General features: G+C 39.3%; 1 protein-coding gene across 2 annotated transcripts in view; it reads left to right on the top strand.

Moving 5' to 3' along the window:
* The window catches only part of LOC126355983 (casein kinase I), a 101,898-nt gene that overhangs the window by 61,234 nt on the left and 14,286 nt on the right, over window positions 1–26,378 (top strand). For both annotated transcript variants that reach the window (XM_050006600.1, XM_050006599.1), the window contains exons 3-6: window positions 3,241–3,466; window positions 3,658–3,797; window positions 25,852–25,930; window positions 26,099–26,173. In XM_050006600.1, coding sequence (XP_049862557.1) covers window positions 3,241–3,466; window positions 3,658–3,797; window positions 25,852–25,930; window positions 26,099–26,173 — 520 coding nt within the window. The remainder of the gene's footprint in view (window positions 1–3,240; window positions 3,467–3,657; window positions 3,798–25,851; window positions 25,931–26,098; window positions 26,174–26,378) is intronic.

Below are 26,378 nucleotides of genomic sequence, written 5' to 3'. Positions count from 1 at the left end.
AGAATTGACCAGCCATGAAAATTACCGTCGCAACTGATTCGATTTAGGTCACTACCATTTTAGATGATCATGAAGTATGGCCAGATTCACTCTGGTGGACGTCGCAGCTGTCACTTTCGCGCGCGTCTGTTTTTTTTTTTTATGATGTGGATTAGTGAGTTTTATTAACACTTCACAGTTGTTAGTAGGTTAAACATTAGTGTTACACGTTTGCCATTGCCAAGTGCGCTCATATCTGGGGTGACTTTATAATTCAGCTCCATGAACGTGAATCATAAGTGTTAGTCTTCTACTTATCGAATGCTCTTCCTCGAAAAGAGCCTGTTACATAAGCCGTATAGATGTCTCCGGAACCAAAAGTGGAATATCTCTCTCTCTCTCTCTCTCTCTCTCTCTCTCTCTCTCTCTGTGTGTGTGTGTGTGTGTGTGTGTGTGTGTGTGTGTGTGTGTGTCCGAAGCGGTCAGATGTGACACAAAAAATCTGATTAAAATTGCTGCCTAAGTAGAAATGGTGTCACGTATGCTTTTCCAAGTGCGACGATGGCGGCTAGAATTGATGACAGTCATGGTAAGTTTCGCTGCTCTCACGGTGTGCCCTGGCACAGGGTTCGCTTACAACCGGAGAAAGTGTAAGCTGACACGGTAACACACTTTCCGCGGAGCCCGCCTGGTGGCGGAACAATGCCGCAGTGTAGCTACCCTTGCGTCTCTACGCCACTGCTAATGCGTAGCAAATTTGTAACCAAGAAGCAATGTTAAAGGGACGCTGGATCAAATGTTTGTAAAATAAGTTTTCGTTCCCCAGATAGGTTACAAAGTCGACTTGTGGTTATAGAGCAGAAGGTAAACATGTCGTACTATTTCTGTTGAAGGTAATACGCACGAAATAAGACAGTCGTGACAACGCTGTCATAGAAGCGTGCATAAATCACTTGCAGTTTTTTCCTTTTTCGAAAGTTAACTCGTACAAATAAACTTAATATTTCATGCCTTCGTCAGTAAAGTTAAAATGCAGCGATGCCAATTGTCAGAGCACACACAAAGTAAATACTTCAGGTAACCTACAGACTTGCACTGTCTGTTTACCATTTATGTTGGCTTGTACATAATGTGAGGCATTAAAAGTTTCAAAGACTTAATTCCACAGCATAAAATCACAAACGAATGTTTTTAAGACTTCGTGCTTGCTTTTGGTGTTCAATATTTGAAATGGGCACTTGAGTTCCCTCGTGTGTGATATATAATGCTTCGTCATCTTTGGTTTCAGCATGAATATCCACAATAGATAGTGGATCCCGTTCATAGAGTTTGCTTAGGGTCTGAATTTTTTAGGATAGATTTTTTAAATATATTGCATCTTTTCATCGGGAGTGAGAAACATGCTTTCCACATCAATGAGTTTCTACAGTCCTGTTATTGTGATGTTTTGCGATTTTCTCCCCTCTGCTTTGGTCCATGGTAAATAGTTGTGATTGTTGTTACATGAGTTGCAATGTTTGATTTTGTTGGTGGAAAATATCATATCCACTGCCTTTTTGGTAACATATTCTTTTAAGTCTCTTTAATTGTAATTTCTGTATTTATTTTTGTATTTTTATTTCTATATTATTGACTTATATTTCAGAAATAATATGAAAACCAGTTTATTACTAAAGAATGTAAAGTTTATTATACCAAGTGCTTCCTTATGTTGAATGTTTCATACTAATATTTTATCCTCTTTCATTTTCCGCCTTCCTCAATCCTTTCCTTTCAGATGGCTCTCTCTGGTTCTCAGCAATCCCAAATATTTTGAAGAAACTTACTATATACTAGATGACAAAACTGGCATTGCCCGGGTATTCATTTTTCCAATTTTCTGTTAGACACAAAAACTGAACTGCATTGTTAGTGTAATGCTGGAAAAATTTTTTACATCCAAGTATTCGTGAAAACACTTTTGAAATTGTGAAACTGTTGTACAGAAGATTATTACATAATGTACTGATGTATGAGTATAGCTGCTTCACACTTGTGCAGTTGATTTTGGAAACTTTTTTTTATGCAATGCTTCTTCAAAGTCTGTAGATTGCTCTTGTTTTCTCCTGCAGATGTCTGTGCTTAGAACTTGAAAGCTGTCAGAAAGTGCTGCGAGACGTTGGGGATTTCCTTGATTTGACTAAACTGTAGGACTGTCTTAGTAGTACAAAATAAATATATTTATAAACTTAATGCATAGTGTGGCAGTTGTTGACACATTTAATTATTTGATGTCATACCTCCTGAACTATAATAAGTAGGTGGGTTATCCGCACAGTGACTGTTGCCTGATAGTGATATGTGTACCATGTTTGGTTGAAATTGGTCCAGTGATTTAGGAGCTTGCGCGCGTCCACACACACATTCTGAGCTCAAGGTATTTTTGCAATAAACAAAGTGGGGAAGCAGTTCCTGACTCATTGTGCACACAGCATATAATTCGGTCCTGGAAAGAGCTCATTTGCCACAGAATGATTTATGTTAAGATATTTTATACATAAAGCACAAGTAACTGGCTGTAATACATAAAGGAGGTAGAGCTTGCTCCATCCGGCTTGTTCCATCCCCACTACTGCTGGCCCAACAGTGGTCTGTGTAGTGTCATGGCTTGCTTGCTCCTCTACTCGCACCTGCATCTCGTATCAGTCAAGAAAAAGTATGTGCAAGTTCTCTTGCCTTGCTGTAGGATTATGTAATATTTTCATATTGTCAGAAAATTTTTTACTGGCAAGCATTCCACTGCTCCACTTTGGTTATTAGTGCTGTGCGGAAAATTGTAGATACAGTATGTACTAGGTATTGTTAATTTGCCCAGGGCTCATCTAACAAAGCTTTCATATGTTGCTATAATATCACATGAACACTTAATTTGAAGTTGTTTCTTAAATGGTTTATTCACTTTCCCTGTACCTATAATATGCTTGATGTGACAAGATATGAGAAACTCAGCATTATAAAGAAGAAACTATAGTAGTATGTATGACCACTTCTGCTTCAGTTATTTGTGTATAAACAATAATCTTGTTATATACTACTAAAAAACTATTACAAGATGTCTGGTTTTTAGTTTTCTCTGTGTCTTGCCTTTTTTTAGACACTTTAAGATCTTAATATAAGTAAAAAGATTCTAATTTGGCTCTAGAATGGGAAGAGATGATACATTTATTCTAGTGTCCACATTTTGATTACCTCCAGTAAGTCTTCTTAATTTTTTCATTTTAGATGGTATGGCCAAGAACGCGATTACAATGTTCTTGTTATGGATTTACTGGGACCTTCTCTAGAAGATCTCTTCAATTTCTGTTCACGCCGTTTCACAATCAAGACGGTTTTGATGTTAGCTGACCAGATGATAGCACGTGTGGAATTTGTGCATTGTAAGAGCTTCATACATCGAGACATCAAACCAGACAATTTCCTCATGGGTATCGGCAGGCATTGTAACAAGGTAATATTTCAGCAATGTCTTGGTGTGCATTAAATGGATTTTCAGGATTTCAGCTTGTAACTTCTATAACAAATTGTTACATATTAAGTTTTTAATTAATCTTTGTATTATATTTCAGTGGGTAATACTGATTGTTAAATTCACTTTGTTAGCAAGTTTTTAATAAAGTATTCATCAATGTTCTCTTTCAGCTTTTCTTGATAGATTTTGGATTAGCAAAAAAGTTCCGTGATAATCGAACACGCCAGCACATAATATATCGTGAAGACAAAAACCTAACAGGCACTGCACGTTATGCCAGCATTAACGCTCATTTAGGAATTGAACAAAGGTAAGAAAAACAAAATTAAAATCACAGCAGTTGGGAAAATCCAGCAGAAATACAGCAATAGTATTTGTTTATTATTCAGTATAAAATCTTTGTAATTTGATGCACATTTGTGATTTATTGTTTCTGCTTTTTTTGCTCTTGTATAGTGCTGCCACATGTGTTGCTCATATGATTCATTATGACTAATACGAATATCAAAAATGTAGGAAAAAAAGACATGTTAATTTGCAGACAGGCACAATTGAAAGATGCTTACACAAAGCTTTCGGCCACAGCCTTTGTCAGAAAAAGAGAAACATGTCTGATTATGATCGATAATTGTCTTTTAGATAAGATAGTGCATATATAGCTAACACTTGGTTTCAGAATCACAAAAGAAGGCTGTATACATGGAAGAAGCCTGGAGATACTGACAGGTTTCAGATAAATTATATAATGGTAAGAGATTTAGGAACCAGGTTTTAAATTGTAAGACATTTCCAGGGGCAGATGTGGACTCTGACCACAATCTAGATTAAAACTGAAGAAACTACAAAAAGTTGGGAATTTAAGGAGATGAGACCTGGATAAACTAAAAGAACCAGAGGTTGTACAGAGTTCCAGGGAGAGCATAAGGGAGCAATTTACAGGAATGGGGCAAAGAAATACAATAGAAGAAGAATGGGTAGCTTTGAGGGATGAAGTAGTGAAGGCAGCAGAGGATCAAGTAGGTACATAGACGAGGGCTAGTAGAAATCCTTGGGTAACAGAAGAAACATTGAATTTAATTGATGAAAGGAGAAAATATAAAAAGGCAGTAAATGAAGCAGGCAAAAAGGAATACAAACATCTCAAAAATGAGATCGAGAGGAAGTGCAAAATGGCTAAGCAGGTATGGCTAGAGGACAAATGTAACGATGTAGAGGCTTATCTTACTAGGGGTAAGATAGATACTGCCTACAGGAAAATTAAAGAGACCTTCAGAGATAAGAGAACCACTGGAATGAACATAAAGAGCTCAGATGGAAACCCAGTTCTAATCAAAGAAGGGAAAGCAGAAAGGTGGAAGGAGTATATAGAGGGTCTATACAAGGGCGATGTACCGGAGGACAATATTATGGAAATGGAAGAGGATGAAGATGAAATGGGAGATACGATACTGCGTGAAGAGTTTGACAGAGCACTGAAAGACCTCTGAGTCGAAACAAGGCCCCCGGAGTAGACAACATTCCATTGGAACTACTGATGGTCTTGGGAGAGCCAGTTCTGACAAAACTCTACCATCTGGTGAGCAAGATGTATGAGACACGCGAAATACCCTCAGACTTCAAGAAGAATATAATAATTCCAATCCCAAAGAAAGCAGGTGCTGACAGATATTAAAATTACCGAACTATCAGTTTAATAAGTCACAGCTGCAAAATACTAACGCGAATTCTTTACAGACGAATGGAAAAACTAGTAGTAGCCGACCTCGGGGAAGATCAGTTTGGATTCCGTAGAAATTTTGGAACACGTGAGGCAATACTGACCCTACGACTTCCCTTAGAAGCTAGAGTAAGGAAGAGCAAACCTACATTTCTAGCATTTGTAGACTTAGAGAAAGCTTTTGACAATGTTGACTGGAATACTCTCTAAAATTCTGAAGGTGGCAGGGGTAAAATACAGGGAGCGAAAGACTATTTACAATTTGTACAGAAACCAGATGGCAGTTATAAGAGTCGAAGGACATGAAAGGGAAGCAGTTGTTGGTAAGGGAGTAAGACAGGGTTGTAGCCTCTCTCCGATGTTATTCAATCTGTATATTGAGCAAGCAATAAAGGAAACAAAAGAATAATTCGGAGTAGGTATTAAAATCTACGGAGAAGAAATAAAAACTTTGATGTTCGCCGATGACATTGTAATTCTGTCAGAGGAGACAGCAAAGGACTTGGAAGAGCAGTTGAACGGAATGGATAGTGCCTTGAAAGGAGGATATAAGATGATCATCAACAAGAGCAAAGCGAGGATAATGGAATGTAGTCGAATTAAGTCGGGTGATGCTGAGGGAATTAGATTAGGAAGTGAGACACTTAAAGTAGTAAAGGAGTTTTGCTATTTGGGGAGCAAAATAACTGATGATGGTCGAAGTAGAGAGGATATAAAATGTAGACTGGCAATGGCAAGGAAAGCGTTTCTGAGGAAGAGAAATTTAACATTGAGTCTAGATTTGTGTCAGGAAGTCATTTCTGAAAGTATTTGTATGGAGTGTAGCCATGTATGGAAGTGAAACATGGACAATAAATAGTTTAGACAAGAAGAGAATAGAAGTTTTCGAAATGTGGTGCTACAGAATAATGCTGAAAGTTAGATGGGTAGATCACATAACTAATGAGGAATTATTGAATCGGATTGGGGAGAAGAGAAGTTTATGGCACAACTTGACCAGAAGAAGGGATCGGTTGATAGGACATGTTCTGAGGCATCAAGGGATCACCAATTTTGTATTGGAGGGCAGCGTGGAGGATAAAAATCGTAGAGGGAGACCAAGAGATGACTACACTAAGCAGATTCAGAAGGATGTAGGTTGCAGTAGGTACTGGGAGATAAAGAAGCTTGCACAGGATAGAGTAGCATGGAGAGCTGCATCAAACAAGTCTCAGAACTGAAGACCAAAACAGCAACAGTGCATATATTCTAAAAGTAGTGTCTAGAATGTATTAAATGATCATGTGTTACGAAAATAAAAACCAGAAATGTAGGAAGGGGAAATTGGTATTAATCGGAAATTAATCAGTAGTCTCTACATCTTAAAAGTACATGTACCACAGCTGAACTATGAAATTTTATTCTGTGCTGTCTTGTGAATTGTATTTAAAATATCTACTGATGAATAACATAATTAGAGATCACAAGCTGCGACATGGTTGCGAATGGCACAGTGACCAGAAAATGTAGAATATATCTCCTTTATTTCACGTCTATGCTCACAAAACTGTACCTACTCAGACTATTGGTTTGGGTCAGCAATGACCATCTTCAGATATGCAGCAAAATATGGGAAAACACAAAAGCAACTAGTGGATTGTCTACAGCTAAAATCAATAAAATGGGCTATGATGAAAGATATTATTGACATAAATGCAAAAATTGTGTGCTTTAATGAGAGACATACCTGTTCTATAAAAAACATGTCCTAATATGCAGGACCCATAGTGACAGTGTCAAATGCTAAACACAAAATAATATATACAATATATACAAGAGTCATCTAATCAGTAGTGTTACCATTCAAAACAAACTGCCATACACTAGCCACAAAATGTTTGTGTCACAAGCTCTCCAGATGCCACTACTGTAGGTGTACACAGATTATTCAGTGATAATTGTATGATGTAAAATAAAAAGTGGACTACAGTCAGTAAAGTGTGTACTGAGCTTATAAGGTGTAAAAGTCATAAAAGTAATAAAATGCAATAAATTGTAGCACAGCAAAAAATAGCTTGTTAAAAAGGAAAAAGCTAAGTGACAGTAAATTTGGTACGCACTAGTGGTGATATTTTAGATGTGAGGTGAATAATAAACTGCTTTCAGAATAATATAAAAATTACAAAACAAATGGCTAAAGAAGCCCAATGAATGGAAACAGACTGCAGCCAATAGTCAGCACATACTGTTGGTGCTAATGACAGAACACCACATAATTGAAAAGTAGTTAGGGGAACATGAAGGTCAGGGGCGCTTGCACCCTGCAGCATGCCGTTCCAAGAGGAATGATAAAACATTGTATGAGATCATTAACAGGATCGTCTAGTTAGTGAAAAATGTTATATAAACAGAGAAGGAACAGGAAAACACTAGTTACATGCACAACATACGTAAATATGTAAAGCACTCTATACTAGTTAAGCCAGAAGCAAGATACACACATCAAAAGAAGTTTTGCATCACCTCGGTTCTGAGAGTTCCAGAACCTGAACAGGAAATTGGAATAGAGATCAACATAAACATCATTTCTGCCCTTTTTATTGCTCATGAAATCCACACATTGCACATTATACCACCATGCAGCGAGATCTTCAGATGTGGTGGTCCAGATTTCTGTATACACTAGGACCTATTATTCTCAGTAGCATGTCCTCTTGCATTGATGCATGCCCTGATTCGTTGTGGCACTCTGTCAACAAGTTCATCAAGACACTATTGATCCAGATTGTCCCACTTGTCAATGGCGATTCGGCTTAATCTCTCAGCACGGTTGGTGGGTCACGTCCATAAACAGCCCTTTTCAATTTATCCCAGGTATGTTTGAAAGTGTTCATGTCTGAATAACATGCTGGCCACTATAGTAGAGGGATATCGTTATCCTGAAGGAAGTCATTCACAAGATGTGCATGACGGGGGTACGAATTGTCATCCATGAAGACGAATGCCTCGCCAACATGCTGCCGATACGGTTGCACTGTCGGTCGTAGGAAGACATTCATGTATCATACAGCCGTTACAGTGCCTTCCATGACCACTAGTGGCTAACATTGGCCCCACATAATGTCACCCGAAAACAGCAGGGAACCTCCACATGGCCACATTGCTGCACTCGCTGGACAATGTCTCTAAAGTGTTCAGCCTGACCGGGTTGCTTCCAAACATGTCTCCGATGATTGTCTGGTTGAAGGAATATGCGACACTCATCGGTGAAGAGAATGTGATGCCAGTCCTGAGCATTCCGTGCGGCAGGGTTTTGGGCACATCTGCACTGCGCTGCATGGTATTGTGGTTGCAGAGATGGACCTCACCATGGGCATTGAGTGTGAAGCATATGTCCTGTGACTGCATAAAAAGTGCCATTCAACACGGTGGCATTGCTGTCAGGGTTGCTCAGAGCCAAAATCCATAGGTAGCGGTCATCCACTGCAGTAGTAGCCCTTGGGCAGCCTGAGCGAGGCATGTCATCGACAGTTCCTGTCTCTCTGTATCCCTCCATGTCAGAACACGATAACACAAGCCATGTGTCTCCTTGTTGGTGTAATGACTGGAACTAATTGGATGTCGGACACTTGTGTCTAATAGGTGCTGCTCATGCATGGTTGTTCACATGTTTAGGCAGGTGCAGTGACATATCTGAATAGTCAGTCACTCTGTCTGCGATACCATATCCACAGTCAATGCCTATCTTCAGGAATTCTGGAAACTGGGGCAATGCAAAACTTGTTTTGATGTCTGTACACAGAACAGAGGTGCTTGGAGATTGGGGTAGTACATTGTCAGACAAAGCAAGGTAGCGGTACAAAATCACTTTCCAATTATGTACTTTTGTTGACCTTTTTCTTTTTTTTTTCTTTTTTTTCCCACTTTATAAATTTCAAGCTATTTAATAAGTTAAGAGAACGCCTTTTTCCACTGTGTCTAGAATATGCGTGTTATTCTCAATGCTCCCTGTAGAATGACCAGTTTCTGTTAAATGCTGTCTCAGAGCAGTTTTGTTAGGTGTCTTGAATGTTCCTTAAACCTTACGTTGAAGGAGCAGCCATTTGACTGATGCAATATTCATCACAGTTATTACAATCAATTCTGTATACTCTGGAGCCATCAAATTTATCATACGTCCTTTTGCGTTTGTTTTATTCGCAGTGTTACGGTGGTGTTAACTTGAGATCCACATCTAACTTCAGATTTCCAGAAACATATTTCTATTTGCCAAGGACATTTTACCATGAACTTTCATATGGATGGTTTTTGTTCTCTCTCTCTCTCTCTCTCTCTCTCTCTCTCTCTCTCTCTCTCTCTCTCTCTCTCTCTCTCTTTCTTTACGTATTTACTTTCGGCCAAAGGTAGACGAAGGAGCTGGTGAATCATTGAGGTGAAGGAGGCCTTTTTATATTGTGGAGGATGGCATGAACTAGCATTGATGAAAATCAAAAACTTATGTTTGTTGTCAACTTCCTTAATAGTAAGGTCAAGATTTTTCGTCGGTAAGTTGTTGACATTTCCTTACTGATGGTGGGTGACACCAGTAAGGTTAACGCATTTGCCCAAGCAATAGGTAGCATGCACCCAAAAATAACTTTTACTATGGAAGTTGAAAAAGAGACCTCCATTAACCAGCTTGAAATACATAAAGAACACAACATTTTAAAGTAAATGGCTGTAGCTAATGGCTTTCCTGTAAATGACGTCACACACCCTTAAATTAGGCTAGAGATATATATAATAAGCAACACAGACAGACCAACAGACATAAAGTAGAACAATGAAGAAAGAATAAAAACCATTCCTGTGAAAGTTCAGGGCTAAATGTCCCTGGCAAATAGAAAAATGTTTTTGTGAATCTGAAGTTAGATGTGGCATTAAAGTTAACACCATCCTGAAACTGTGAGTAAAACATAAATGGAAAAGTACATATGATAAATTTGATGGCTGCAGCGTATACAGGATTGATTGTAATAACTGTGATGAATATTGTATCAGCATAAGGTTGAAGGAACATTGACAGCCACCTAACAAAACTTGCTTTGATACGGCATTTGTCAGAAACTGGTCATTGAGAATAGTATGCGTATTCTGCACAGGGTGGAAAAAGGCCATGCTCTTAAGTTACTAGAAGAGATAGAAATTTATAAAGTGAAAAAACAAGAGTCGACAAAAGTGCCTAATTGGCAAAGCGATTTTGTACCCAATACCTACCTTGCTTTGTATGACAACATTCTACTCCAATCTCAGAACACCTCTGTTCTATGTATCTTGCTTCTGGCTTCACCTAGTATAGAGTGCTTTACATATTTACTTTGTTTATTTATATTCTGCATATAACTCTAGTGTTTTCCTGTTCCTTCACTGTACATATAACATGTTTCACTAACTAGATAATCCTGTTATGGACTGATACTGTGTTTTGCCATTCCTCTCGGAATGTCATGCCTCAGGGTGCAAGGGCCTCTCTGGCCGTTACGTTCCCCTAACCACTTTTTGATTATGTGACATTCTGGCGGTAGCACCAACAGTGTGTACTGATTATTTGCTGCAGTTTGTTTTCATTCATTGGGCTTCTTTAGCTATTTGTTTTGTAATTTTTATATTATACTGTGTACTCCAAAAGCTGTTTATTATTTATGTCATATCTAAAATATCGCCACTAGTGTATCAGAATTACTGTCACTTAACTTTTTCCTTTTTAACAAGCTAACTTTTTTCATGCTTCAATTTCTCGAATTTTATTATTGTAATGACTTTTAGGTGTAAGTCCAGTACAGACTTTACTGATTGTAGCCCACTTTTTATTTTACATCATACAATTATCATTGAAGAATATGTGTACACCTACAGTAGTGGCATCTGGAGAGCTTGTGACACAAACATTTTGAGGCTACTGCATGGTAGTTTGTTTTGAACGGTAGCACTACTGACTAGGTAACTCTTGTATATATTATAATTTACACATGTCTGACGATGCTGGAGCTGATTTTATGTTCAGCATTTGGCGCTGCCACTATGGTTCCAGAATATTGGAACATGTTTTTTATAGAACAGGTATGTCTCGTCATATTTGAAGCACATAATTTTCACATGTATGTCAGTAATACTCTTAATCATGGCCTATTTTGCTGTTCTCTCAGAGAGGAGTAAACCTGCCAAAAGTTGTTTGAATTATGAATGCAGATAAAAACTGTTGTTGATGAATGACAAATAAAATATTTATTATAAACATTTATTCATCATTTGTCAATAAAATGGTTTATGGATAAAAATAAATTTCAAATCCAAAAGTTTTATAGCTACAAATGTTTGTTATTAATAAATAAATGTACATTCTGTCCTAGATCATATCTCTCTCTCTCTCTCTCTCTCTCTCTCTCTCTCTGTCTGTCTGTCTGTGTGTGTGTGTGTGTGTGTGTGTGTGTGTGTGTGTGTGTGTGTGTGTGTGTGTCAGTCATCTGCTCCAGCACATACTAACATGTAATCTTCAATTTCATTCATCTTGCTCAAACGGGCAAACTAGTCACTGTACAGACGTGGAACTTCCAGCAGGGTGTTAAGTAAGAATTGCACTATGTTCCAATTTTACTTTTATGTGCAGCAAGAAATTATCAAGATAATTATGGACAGTTTATGGAAATGCATTTTCTGACAATTTTACTGAGTTGTCAATATGGGAGAAACTTTTGTTGTTGTTGAAGTTAGGTGAACACGTTAAATAATCAAAATCTTTAAGTGCACATCACATATTCCTCTACTTCTTATTGGACGTAATTTCACATTATGGTACAAATGTAATCGCTGAAGGACACTTACCAGAATATAATAAATATTTTCATTGAGTATAAGTTTCAGATATAAAATTAATATTTCAAGAATAGAATATATATGAATCCATAGTGAACATACTATCAAGATGCAAAGAGTATTTTTTGGAATCGTGAATGATTGGATTAATTGTAAAAGTACAGATAATCCAACAAATTACCATGAAAGACTTTCTTGGAGCACATATCTACAGAACGTCTAGGCACCATGATAGATGAAATTCATGTAATTTACAATCAGTTGCAATGGTAACTAATACAGAAGCAAATTCATAAAAGCGTTTAAAGACTTCGTTATGTATGAGTAGTTCAAAGGAGTCAGAAGAAGATGACATTACTGCTGAATATGATACTGACAGCTGTGGCTGTTGATTTACACCTGTGCCCTGCTTCAAAACCTTGATAAAAATGGAGAAGACATAGTATTAACATAAATGCATGACAAAACAATATAAATATCTAATGATTTGTGTAATACTACTGGATGTTGAAAGTCATCTGAAACAATTTCAATTGTTTCAGTACAAGTACTGAGTACCTTAAGCATTACAAGATATTGTAGTGTATGCAGTACAGGGGGAAAAATTTATTCGATCTTCGTTGCAGCTGCAGTTGCATAGAACTTTGTGTTTAATAAATTTCAGAAGAGACATTGGGCCATATGAATAAAATGGAGACCGTAGTTTATTCTTGGAATTTGACAGAATATTCTCAGATTTTCATGAATGTAGAGTTGGAGAATAAGCTTCACTTGAGAATGTTCTCAGCTTGAGTAAATGTATGGGAGATGTTTCTCAATGTGAAAAACATTCTTAGATTTCATATGAATAAACCTGGAGAAGTTTCTCACAGACTGACAATGTTGTCCTATCAAAAGGCCTATCATTTAGCCCCATCCCCATCCCCACCCCCACCCCAGTTTAACCTTGTTGAACTTCTCAGAGACTTAATCTCCTTCCCCCAATTCCTTCAATGGAAATACTTCTTTGCCTCCAACCCCTCCAACAAAATCCAACTTTTTCCCAACTTTGAACCTTGTCTCACTCAGTTCATACCACCATCCTATGGTGATCGTCCCTCGCTCCCACCTAACCACCCCCAGTCGGCTTCCATGAATTCCTTGTCTCCAAGCTGGCCAGCTCTGCCAGAGTGAACCCATATGGGAAGTCCAGCATAACCTCCTATCCACACTGAAATCCTTTTGGCTTTCTCACAGCCTCAAAAATGGTTCAAATGGCTCTGAGCACTATGCGACTTAACTTCTGAGGTCATCAGTCGCATAGAACTTAGAACTAATTAAACCTAACGAACCTAAGGACATCACACACATCCATGCCCAAGGCAGGATTCGAACCTGCGACCATAGCGGTCGCTCAGTTCCAGACTGCAGTGCCTAGAACCGCACGGCCACTCCGGCCGGCTCTCACAGCCTCTCACCTGATTCCACCTCGCTCCTCATCCTTACTACATCCCACACACACACACACACACACACACACACACACACACACACACACACACACTACATGTTTCCCAAAATCCACAAATCCAACAATCCTAGATGCCCAATTGTAGTTGGCTATTGTGCTCCCTCTGAAAGAATTTCCACTCTTGTTGATCAACACCTGCAACCAGCTGCTCTAAAATTGCCTGCATCTTCAAAGATACTGATCATTTCCTTCACAGACTTTCCAATATCCGCACACCTTCACCTCTTGGATCCCTACTCATCACTGTTGATACCATCTACCCTTACACCAACAATCAAAAATTTCGATATATGCAACTGTGTTGAGGGTAGCATAAAAAAAGGTCAGTCTGACGATGCAAGTTCCTCTTACACCACACTAAATACTGATTTGTTCATCATGGGGCTCTTGCTGACACACAAAGTTAGGGTTCTCTGTTGCACAGTGGCTTGTATTGTGTGAATTCCCATGATCGGAAAGATGAAATCGTGCTTAATCACTCATGATGTAGGGGGAAAGGGTCTAACAAACCATTGTTGATGTTATTCCAAAGCCACATGCAGTAATTACACCTTTGACTGTCATCCTCCTGTAATTTCTGCACAACCATCACATGATATGGCTTGAAGTTAAGTATCCGCTGACAACTTCTCCTACTTACATGCACCTGTTGGGCCACATTATCTAAACTGCTTTGGGCTTTGAATAGTTTTTCAGTGAATATCTGCATTAACTGAGTGTTTAACTGAAAGAATTCCTTGTCATTCTACATTTTGGGCAGATCTGGAAGTGTGCCAATCTTTGTACAGTCACTGCATTGCTTTCTTTGCTGGTAGTTCTCTCTCCAGGTACTTGACCCCAAAAATTTCAAGAGTTTCCTTAATTGAACCTGTTTCTGTATGTTTCCACAATTCCAATTATACATTCTGTTGAAGTCATATTGCAGACCACAAAGAGAAACATCAACATTCGCTGTTGAAATAAACTCATATGCTGACAGAAGGATGCAAACAATCAATTATTGCATAAAACTGTCCTTTATGCCTGTTAACTCTATTTCAGGATTTGAAATATTGTATTTACATTCAAATGGGAGGCAGGCTAGTTATAACTGTCACACTATATATCCCGACTCAAAACTATGTTCCCTTTGAAGGGAAGGTTTGCCACAAAATCTGTGGCACACCCATGGGCACCCACGGCACCCTCCTTTACCAACCTGTTTATAGACCCTCTAGAGGAAACCTTGCTAGCCTCCCAAAACTCCCAACCCATAGTCTGGTTCAGGTTCATTCACAATATCTTCATAATCTGGACTTGGGGCCAAGATGTCCTAACCACATTCCTTCTCAACCTCAACACCTTTTATCCCATCCACTTCACCTGGCCCTCCTCTACCAAACATGCCACCTTCCTGGATGTTGACCTCCACCTCACTGATGGCTCCATCCACACCTGTCAACATTTAAATCCACTAACCACCACGAATAACTGCATTTTGACAGCTGCCATTCCGTCCATGCCAAAAATCCACCCCATACAGCCTCGCCACCTGGATAACGTGTCTGCCGTGACAAGAACTCCCTTATCAGTATACTGAAGGCCTCACAAAGGCCTTCACAAATAGGCAGTACCCCACAAATCTAGTCCATGAACAGATTTCCTGTGCTACATCTGCGCACATCCCAAATCTTTCTTCTACTCCCAAGAATCACTTAGTAAGGAGGCCCTACCTCTTCACCAATTATTATCCTGGACTGGAACAACTGAACCACACCCTTCGCCAGGAATTTATCTCTCATCCTGACATGAAATTAGGAACATCCAACCCAAGGTCATTACCACTCTTCGTAAATTGGTATCCCATCGCCTGCCCAACCTACACAATGTGCTAGCCTATCGCTATTTTATTCTCACTCCCAACCCCTTGGCATAGTGATCCAATCCCTGTGACAGACTGAGGTGCAAGATTTCCCCAACCAGCATACTCAGCACCTCATACTCTTGTTCTGTAGCAAGCTTATCCTACCCCCATCTTAGGTCAGGTAACTTGTGAAAGCAGCCATGTGATGTAGCAACTTTGCTTGCAAAAACTGCACATCCTTTTATGCTGGTGTGACTACCAACCAGCTGTCCATGAGGATGAATGGCCTTTGTCAGTAACCTGATGGCACAACATGCAGTGAGCACAGCATGCTCAGTTCAATGTCTTTCTCACAACTCGAGCTATCAGATGCCTTCCCTCCATCACCAGCTTCTCTGAATTATCCGTATAACACATCCTTCGCTCTTTCAGTCACTTTGGCTTGAATCTCAAGCAGCCCTGCACTCAGGAGCACATCATTTGCTTGCTGGGTGAAGACTTGGTTGGCAATCCCCGGGATTCCTGAGCTGGGGTATGGCAGGTGATGCCAGTTCTTCGTCACTATAAGCTCTGGGCATGCTTCAGCGAACACTGTGTGGCACAGCAGTGGAACATTGTGAACCACAAAGTATGAGCATTTTGGCCTGTCCACCTGGATCGCGAGGATAACCCTAAATCTCAAGGAGTGCTGCACCATTGAGATGCTAGTTGTTCAGAAACAGTCATTAGTGGACAACCTGTGGGGAAAGTGCCACATCTCGGCTGCTTAAGGCTTACTTGGGCAAGTGGGGTTCTGTCTGAGAGGACCCTTATTTCTCTGCTGCTTGTGGGACCAAGATAGAATCATCCTCCTCCTCCCAAAATGGTGGGTGGACTGCATGGGAGTACTCACACCCACTCATCCATGTGAATGAGGGAGGCCAACTCTGATAATCAACTTGTGTTTAGTAACAAGGCCCAAGGAGTCAAAACCAGACTGTTTTTGTAGTGATTAAGAGGAAGGGCTTGCTGATACCATAGTCTTATCAATCTGTTGCAAAATGTCTCCTTCCTGGTCGAGACTAACAGGGCAAAGCAGGTAGAACTACTTAGGAAGTCAGAAAAAATTGGGTAACTATGACATAATTGTTGCGTTGTATAACTCACTTAATGCCAACAAAGTTGTGTTCACATGCCATGAAATTATGGACAAGAACGTAATAGAGCTGAAACAAGGATGGGGATAGTGGATGGGGAGTAAAGGGTGCATAGGAATAATGGAGAAATTGAGAAGACACCACCATTTTGAATATCAGTTCTCCAATGCTTCCTGGACACATTACGGCAGTGTTCTTCTGACCTAACTCTATGCTGTGTTACAAATGCCAGCATTTTGGCCATACAACGCTGATTTGTAGAGGCAAACCAACCTGTGAAAGGGTAGGAAGGCAGTCCATGAAGCTGGGACTGACTGTTCATTTCCAGCAGCCTCCATAACTGCTCTGGAAGCCACCCAGTATAGAGCCAAGACTGCCCTGTTTTTTGCTTAGGAACACAAAATTCAGGAAATAAGTGACCATGTGGATCCCATATGCAGAAGCCAGAAAGAATAAAAAGTGACAAAACTCCCTAACTTTGACACTTCTTATTCTTCAATAGTGCTGAAACCTGTTCCCTAGATTTATGCTTCAAGGCTAATGATGTTCAGAATACCACTGTCCACCACCAGCACCTGTACATTCCAAGGCAAGGTTGTAAAGACATAGTGAACCTGGCACATATGACAGAAGAGACCAGCAGTGTTTTTGAAGTGAGCATCATGAGTCCACCAAAAAGCAGAGTGGCTTCCAATGTCCCCTTTCCTCAAAGCAGAGTACCTCCCAGCACCCATTTCCCCCACACCCTTGAAGGGGAAGGGAGCATGGAAAAGTTGTCAGCATTCAGGTTGAAAGCTGTCCCAGGCAACATCAGACATCATGCTGGCATGTCTGATACAGATTTTGATGTCTCATCAGTGGACGCAGACAGTCGCTCCACTCCTAACCCCACCCCTCTCGCTCTAAAAGTGCCTAACCACCCTCCCACAAGGATAGGGGTAAATCAAAACCACACTAATAAAATGGCTCCCATTCTCTTAGAACATATAAATCAATACGGAACTCGTCTGGAGGAACTGAGACTCTTTTTAGACCATTCATCTGTCTAAAATAGACTCATTTTAAACAGACAGATGCAGCTGTATTCAAAGGTTATCATTTCTACAGAAAAGACACTTTACTGGCGATAGCGCGAAAGTTGGTGTGTCAGTGTTGACATACATTCTTCACTTCTCACCTATGCCATTAATTCCAATGCTACAAGTGGTTAATGTTTGATTAGTGGCCAATATTGCTGTCCTGGTGTACTCTGTGTAACTACTGCCCCACAATACTGTTGATAGTGAGGTCCTTGCACATCCTCTTGATCAACTACCCCATCCCTTTTTCCTTTTAGGGCAGTAGTGCAGAATGGGGTTCAAACACCACTTGCTCCAATGGTCGAATACTTGAGGATTGGACCTGCACTGCAGATATTGTACTGATGAACATGTGTCAAATTACACATTGTAGCACACCATTGGATTTGTCTACTGCCATAGAAATCTCCTTCTGCTTGCCTACCCTTGCAGACACTACTCAAAGGGAGGTGGATTACAACCTTCATGATAGTGACCACTACCCTATCTGGATCCATCTGCCCCATGGAGTAGTTCCTGAAAGGAAGCTGCCGATAAATTTGTTCAGAATGGCTAACTGGATGCATTACAAGCAGTTAGCTGTTTTCGACTTGTGTGACAGTGTCCAGGACTGAGTGGATCACAATACAATCATGATTTACGACGCCTATGATGCATCAGCCCCAAACTCAACTGGAACACCTAGCAGGTGACCAGTCCCTTGGTGGAATGAGGTTCTGCAGGCAGGAACAAGAGTGCGGCTACGCTATCAGTCAATGCCCTAAAGATGCAAATCTTGCAACCTTTCGAATGGCACAGGCAAAGGCGAGGAGAATAATTTCGGAGAGTAAGAGGTCTTCACAATAGTTCCTGAAATCCATCAGTAGGTCCAAATCTGTAAGTAAAGTATGGGAAGCCATCAGGAGGAGCAACTCACAACCACCGGTACCGGTAACAGCTGTAAGAGTGCAGGAGTCTCCTAACATCGTCCAAGAGACATAGCACAGACAATGGCTGAATTGTATAAGTCCCTTATGGCCGATTGAAGCGAGCATACAGCTTTCCGTCAGTATTAGGAGACATAGGAGAAGACTTATTTTGACTTCCATTCCACTAATGCAGAGGAATACAACCAGCCTTCCTCTCTGTGGGAGTTGGATTCTGCATTGTGAATAGCTGGTGATATGATGCCTGGGTACAACTTGATAATGTACGACATATTGAAATAGTTACATGCAGGGTTGGAGGAGATCCTCTTTCAGCTCTTCAATGAAATTTGGAGTACGGGAGGCTCTTCCAATTCGTGGAAAGAATCTATTTTAATCGCAGTTTTAAAACCAGGGAAGTATCAGACAAATGTCAGTAGTTATAACATTAGCTTGACAAGCAGCACATGAAAATGGCACTGGAGCGTATGGTCAACTGACATAAAGTGTGGGTTCTCAGAACCGGGTCCCTCCTAAGTAATTCTCAATATGGATTCAGGAGGTATCACTCAGTGCCTGATAGCCTGACCCTGCTCAAAGCAGCAATTCGACAATCGTTCCTTCATAGGCAACACATTATCACGGTTTCCTTCGATTTGGAAAAAGGCTAAGGTACGATAGTATTCCTTTGCAACTCTCGGTGAGGGTTCTGTGGATGCCTACCCACCTTCTTCATATGGACCTTCCTCTTGGACAGGCGTTTTGGATAAAAGATTAGGAATGTCCTATCTGACAATTTGAAGCAGGAGAAGTGTGTTCCGTATGGGAGTTTTTTGAGTGTTACAACATTCGCCATAGCTGTAAACAGTATGAGGTCCACAGCGTGATGTCCAGTACTGTGTTCCTTGTTGGTGAATGACTTCTCCATCTTCTGTGCATCCTCCAACCTCACAATGGCTTCTTGGAAATTGCAGGCGATGATCAGGTGGTTGGAGGAATGGTCTTGCACCACGTTTTGGAGAAAATGGTTTGTCAACACAATTGGCTCCTACACAAGTAGCTAGCTCTCTCTCTCTCTCTCTCTCCTCTCTCTCTCTCTCTCTCTCTCTCTCTCTCTCTCTCCTCTTTTTTTCCCTACCCCTTTTGAAACTGGGGAATACAGTTCTCACTTTTAAGGAAAAGGAAAAATATCTTGGTCTCACTTTTGATGAGAAGCTACCATGGCTGCCACATCTTAAATAACTGAAACTGAGATGTCTTAAGGCCTTAAACAGCCTTAAATGCATCAGCCATGTTGTCTTCTTGTGGTACACCAAGCATATAGGGCTTAGTCTGGTCCTACATTGCCAGCATTGAGATACATTCCGCCGCCTCTGTAAGAGCTGTTCAGACACCAGCCACAGGCAACAAGGAACTGCACAAGGGAGAGCCCAGTGTAGTTAGTTACAAAATGTGGGTGGTATTAAGGTTCAAAGCCACAGATGAACTAGGGAATCCCCCTGGCTTTTAATGAGGCCCAGATTACTTTTAGAACTGATTGCATACAGGTAGCATTGCACTACAGACTATATTTTTACAATTAAATTAAATTTGATTTTACATCACCAGACAAATTTTATTCCTGTTTACACCATTGGGTCCGAGCAGGCAGATTTTGTCGGTTGCTCATTTGTGTTCTCCAACATTGTCCTCAGGGCAGGACACGCAGAGCAGTTCTCGGTTTCTTATGTGCAGTTGTCTGCTGTCCTGTGGGCAGTGGAGCAGAGGAGATGGCGTTGTAACAAGAAATTCATCTGCTGAGATTCTTAAAGTGTCCTCCTTGCCATTTGTCAGATGTACCCAACAGATCGGATATTGCAGGAAGTGCAGGACACTCTCCTTCTCTTGCAAAGGCAAGGCAAGGAAATCATTATCTGCTGGGTTCCAGGGTACATAAAAGACTCAGGGAAGCGAACTTGCTGATGTGACTGCCAAGGAGGCTTGCTCCATTCCAGCTACTGCACACTGTTCAGTCCACCTGCAGACTGTCACCTCATATGTGATTGGGAATTCCATGTGTTGGTGGGAGGCTCAGTGGCTGGAAATAAAGGAATAATAAACTATGTTGCGTAAAACCTTCAGTGAGACTATCCTTTACCGTTTAGGAGCTATCAGTAAGACTTACTTTAATTGAATGTGTTTTATGATGAACTGAAGGTTTATTTGGGTCTCGTGCAGGACCTGTCCTGTATTTTAACAGATAAGAAGACGAGTGTTGTACATGTTTTGGGATTTTGTGTTGTGTCCAGAATTCTTTCCAGAATATTATATATCAGATCTTAGTGTGTCATAGTGACTCATTATTTATAAGTAGTCATCAAGCCACAGTCATTTATCCCCTTTTTAACTGTTTATGTACTGCTATTTTATCCATAATTTCATCTAGTTATTCTGCTGTGTCTTGTTGGGATTGTATTATGGGCTTTTCTGAAGCTCACTTTATCGGGATGGCCTTTAGATTCTTGTAGGGGGAATGCAACTTGGTTTTTTGTTTTATTGTAATTTTTTATTTTTCACGATGCTTGTTGGTACATCATTAATACAAGAGTACTGATGACATTGCTATTTAGCACCATCAGCCATGAATAGAGATCAGAAAAATTCTTGTTTTACGATTAATGCGAAATAGATGCCAATTATTCCTCAAAATGCAAAAATGCGAAATTATCTAATAGACACTATTTCATTGGGGGGGGGGGGGGGGGGGAGAGAGAGAGAGAGAGAGAGAGAGAGAGAGAGAGAGAGAGAGAGAGAGAAGCATGGTGATAAATATCTGAAAATGTTTGTGGTGTATTTCTAAGTCTTCTCAGACACCAGTCTGAAAACCTTGGCCCGCTAAATAACACAAAAATATTTTGATTTACACTGAATTTGAAAAGTCATCCGCTATTCTTTCATTATTTTCAGTACGGAAGTTTGCCAGCCAAGTAATGTTATTTTTAAATCTGTATAAACTTGTGAACACTCTCATCAGTATTTCTGTAGGCTATGTATATCTGTTTTTGCTGGCCAAGCAGTGTAAATTCTGTCTTTACTTAAAAAAACCTCTAAAATTTAACCTCAACATAATTTGGTCAGCTCGAAGTTTGCTACAGAGCTCACTTCAAAAAAGGTAGAATTTTCTCCGCCTGTGAGGAACTATTGTAGTTTTATTCATACGAAATCTAAGAATGTTGTTCATATTGAGCAACTTTCCCCACCCTTCTACTCAAGCTGAGAACATTCTCTGGTGAAGTATATTCTGACTCGCTTCATTCATGCGAACTTGAGAATGTTCTCAGAAATTCAAAACATAAAGTACATCCATTTTATTCATACAACCCAATGTCTCTTCTGAAGTTTCTCAAACACAAAGCTCTCTGCAACTGCAGCTACAATGAAGGTCAGTGAATTTATTCGATTGCATTGTGTAAACTACTCCATCTTGTAATGCTACGGTTACTCAGTATTTGGCCTAAAACACTTAGAATTGTTTTGGATGACATTGACATCCAGTAGTATTCCACAAATCATTACACTTTTGTATTGTTTTGAGATGGACTATGTTAGTACTATGTGTTCTCCATTTTCATCAAGGTTCTGAAGAACGTATTTAACATCACTTGTAGTGCACAAATTTACATCAGTAGCCTCAGTAGTCGGTATCATCTTCAGCAGTCATGTCATCTTCTTACTCCATTGAACTACTAATTTTTAAATGCTTTCATAAAATTGTTTCCACTATCATTTAACATTGTTTGATTATGAATTATATGAATTTCATCTGTCATTGTGTCTAGGTAGTTCTGTAGATACATGCCCCAGAAAATCTCCAACATGCTAGTGTGTTGGACTATCTGTGGAGTTTACTATTAATCCAATGAGCCAAAAAAAAAAAGAGAGCCATCATAGCTCGACCGTACATTCAGTATCGATTCATATATATTCTATTCTTGCAATATTAATTTTATTTCTGCAACTAATTCTTGGTGCAAGTATTTCTTATATTCTGGTAGGTGTCCTTCAGCTGATTACATTTGTACCATAATATGAAATGTTTATATTGTTCAATGTTTCAATTTAAGTGGGGTTCAGCAACATCAGTGGTGTAATGGAATGTATGAAACACTTAACAAATATTATGAAATGTCTTAGACAAACAATCGTTCTTTGTGATTCTGCACATTTAAAGCTTTCTTTCTTCTTGTCTCATTTGCTTCGCAAGAGCATGATATTCTTCACCATGTTGTTTGCCTGTATTTAAGTGACTTGTATGAACTCCTCCCTTAGTTTCAACAACTGTAGATGAGAAACTGAAGTGGGATCAGTAACAACAGTGGGTTGTTTATGAGTGGACTACCGTCATCTAAGCTGCTTGATGTGAGCATCAAAAAAGATCTTAGTGTGTTTGACTTTTACTAACCTCAGAGTCCGTACTTTGTCCACAGTTTGGCAGAGGAAGGGAGAGGAGAAAGCATTAACAAATGCAGAGTATGTCAAATGGGCAGTGTCAAGAGTGTAACTTCCAAGGCCTTTTGCATACAAAGCATTTTTGTTTTGCATTTGTTGCACTGTAAAGTAAGTATAACCATGCACAAACTGAAGCTGTGCAGTGTTGTTCTAGACATCGGCTTACTGTAGGTGCATGCCCTTCCTTACCATCGACCTTTGGACTGTCTGACCTCACCAGTTACAGGGGAACTGAACAGTTTGGTGTAGATTGTGAACCACAGTGCAGCTAGACAATTTTCATATTAACCAGTCATTGCCAGAGACAAACAAACCCTGTCAAAAAAAATCTTTAAACCAGTTGAGGAATCAACTCCAGACCTCCCAATTTGTAATGTGGCTTTTATTCAGAGGCTCACAAACACATCTGCATACAATATTAATAAATTATTGGTCACACACTAGTGAACCACAGGAAGAAAAACGGATTACATAAATGCTAATTGAGAAGGAAACAAGGAAAATTTGGTGGTAGTCTTAGTCATTCATTAATTAGTTATCAATAATAAATGACAAATACTCCATGTATTGGCTGATAATTTATTCAAGAATAATTTTTTAAAAGTGTCAGTTGATTTGAATAATTATTTACATACAAACTCATCCAAATAGTTCAAATCTCTGCCAGCCACTACTAGAAGTTCCAACAGTGCTTCCTGAAAATGTCTCACCTTGTGCATTCTATTTCCCCCGTTTTCTCGACTAGTAAACTGTCATTTCTATAAAAGTTTCTGGAAATAGATGGATCTGATGCGGAGATTGATAATTGGATGTAAATTGAATGGCACAAAGATTCTGGAATCAGCACTTTTGTATGTGAGGTCTTGGACAGGCACCAGTATGATCCATAGTTATTACAAACCTTCTAATTTTAGCGAGAGTAACTCCCTTCCTTTTGCTATTAGACAGGTATCAGGAAAGGATATCGTGCTTTGTGACTCTTTGTGCTCCAAATAGCTTATAGATTAGTTAGTTCCTCTGTGTTTTGTCATTGAATCTGCAATAAACAATGAAAAATAAAGAAAGGGAAATTCCATTCTGATTTATACCTGTTGTTGCTGATGAACCTGGAAATATACCAGTATCAGGAACATAGTGTTAATGCTCAACAGGTGTTCGTTCACCTACTCTGTCAGTACAACACCAAATTATCACCTTTGTCATTTGTCTTCAGTTCTCTCCAGGCATAACATCCAGAAGCTAGGACCTAATGTTGAGATATCTATGTTTCTCATTTAATGCTGCAAGAAGTTGTATTTGTAATTACTTACTTAAAAATTATATTCCGTAAACTCAACGTGAAAGCTAAATAAAAACAGCAAACATTTCATTTGGAACATCCTTCCCTTAAATTATCTGAAATTCCTTCTTGTCTGTAATCCACACCATCCCTAGAATCACGGGCTTCATCATCCAAAATATCAAGCTCACTTCTCTTAAAATCGCTAGGTAACTTGAGCAGTTCCATTCTTAGTGCCTCACCACCTTGATGAATGAGCCCAACCTTCCGAAACACTCACCTGCAAAGACACAAATGAAATACATGCATTTCCAGCTGCTTAAACTGCAGTCTCTGTGGAGAAGCCAGGCAAGTGGTACGACAAGTAGATGTAAAGAAATGAAGGGGAACATAGAGAAAGTGCACCAATAAAATTATAGTTGACACTGTCAAGCTAACAGTGCTTCCAATTTTATGGTCTAGGTCCCAATGTGCAAAATTGTTTGCTTCATTTATTTCACTTTTATACATTCTATAAACTGAAATTCTTGCCCATTTAAAACACCAGTTTGATACTGAGAACCAGTAGTTCAGTGCTTGCAAATGAAATTACGTTGGCTGAGTTGTTTAAGTGTTCCCAGTGCAGTTCTTTCCTAATCAAACTTATCTTAATGTTAGTTACATCTGCCTTAGACCTTTGGAATGTTGCTGAAGTTTTTGCCATATTGTGGCATGTAATTTCTGCAGTTCTTGTTTTATGGAGAAGGAGTTGACATTTTGAAAATACTGCTTCAAATTCTAAAGCTGCTTTTCATGCAGTTGAAGTAGGATGGTGGAACCAATACTCTTTTCTAGGTCTTTTTTCTTGTGCAGTTAATGAGGCCTAAAGTGAAAGTCAGCACTGTAACTGTATATGTATAACCCATATATGTATAACCTATCCTCTTAAAATATGTATCTATTTATCTTAATTAATTCTGTTAATGTTCTGTCCTTCTGTTTTATGTGTAGATATCGCTTGCGCTCCTGTGTGTGTGTGTGTGTGTGTGTGTGTGTGTGTGTGTGACTGTTATCCCCCCTGCCTTAGTATAGTATGATGGGATCTTGTATTTGATTACAAATGGCATTGGCACAATGTCCTAAATATGTTGTCAGCCATGGTCAGAACTGTGTTCTGTGTAGTTGTGAGTGTATTGTGTTGGAGCAAAGTGACTTAACGGCATGGCCAAATTGTCGGTACTCATTGGGTGCTTCTGTAAAAAGGAAGTCAAAATGTCTGGTGTTTCAAAAGGCGCCATGTCTAAGATTTATGCCATATAGAGGGATAGTGGAAAAACATTATCCATGAAAGTGTGTGTTGACTGATCATGACGGTTCCTCTCCTTTGCTAGTTTTGCTCCTAAATCACATACAATTATTTTTCTTCTCATAGCTAAAAAAATTGTTATAAATAATTATTTTTCATAAATTACTTCTACTTTACCATATAAAGAAATTACAATATGTGTAATGAAATTAAAAGTGTGATAAATTGTATAAATTTGGACTTAATAGAGTGTTAGTAATTGTAACATGCATTTCTTTCCTTTGTTTTCAGTCGTAGGGATGATATGGAATCTCTGGGGTACGTGCTCATGTACTTCAACCGTGGCAGTTTACCCTGGCAAGGTCTTAAGGTTAATATCAAAATCATTACTTCAGTAGACTTGAGAATTCAATATTCTTAGGTTGCCACTGACTTATTTTGAAATATATACTCTCACACTCTTGTTACATTTCTACTCGTATTTGAGGATTGTGTAAGTAATGCTGTACGTCATATAATGAGCCTCTTTAATTTTCAGGCTGCAACAAAAAAACAGAAATATGAGAAGATAAGTGAAAAGAAGATGTCAACACCTGTTGAGGTTCTGTGTAAAGTAAGTACTAAATGTAAATTAATAGATTTTGAAACACACCTGTAATTCAGTAGTATCATTACTCATATTTGTAACAGAGATTCATGTTTCATATGGTCTCAAAAGTGTAATTCATTGATGTGGATATTTCCTATTATGTAAAGTGTACATTGAAAATTTGAGAAGTTATTTAATCGCAGACTTGGACTCCAACCCGGGTACTTGT

The sequence above is a fragment of the Schistocerca gregaria genome, chromosome 3, assembly GCF_023897955.1.
Source record: "Schistocerca gregaria isolate iqSchGreg1 chromosome 3, iqSchGreg1.2, whole genome shotgun sequence".
NCBI lineage: Eukaryota > Metazoa > Arthropoda > Insecta > Orthoptera > Acrididae > Schistocerca > Schistocerca gregaria.
Note: the sequence above shows the minus strand (reverse complement) of the source record. Positions and strands in the feature narration are given on the sequence as shown.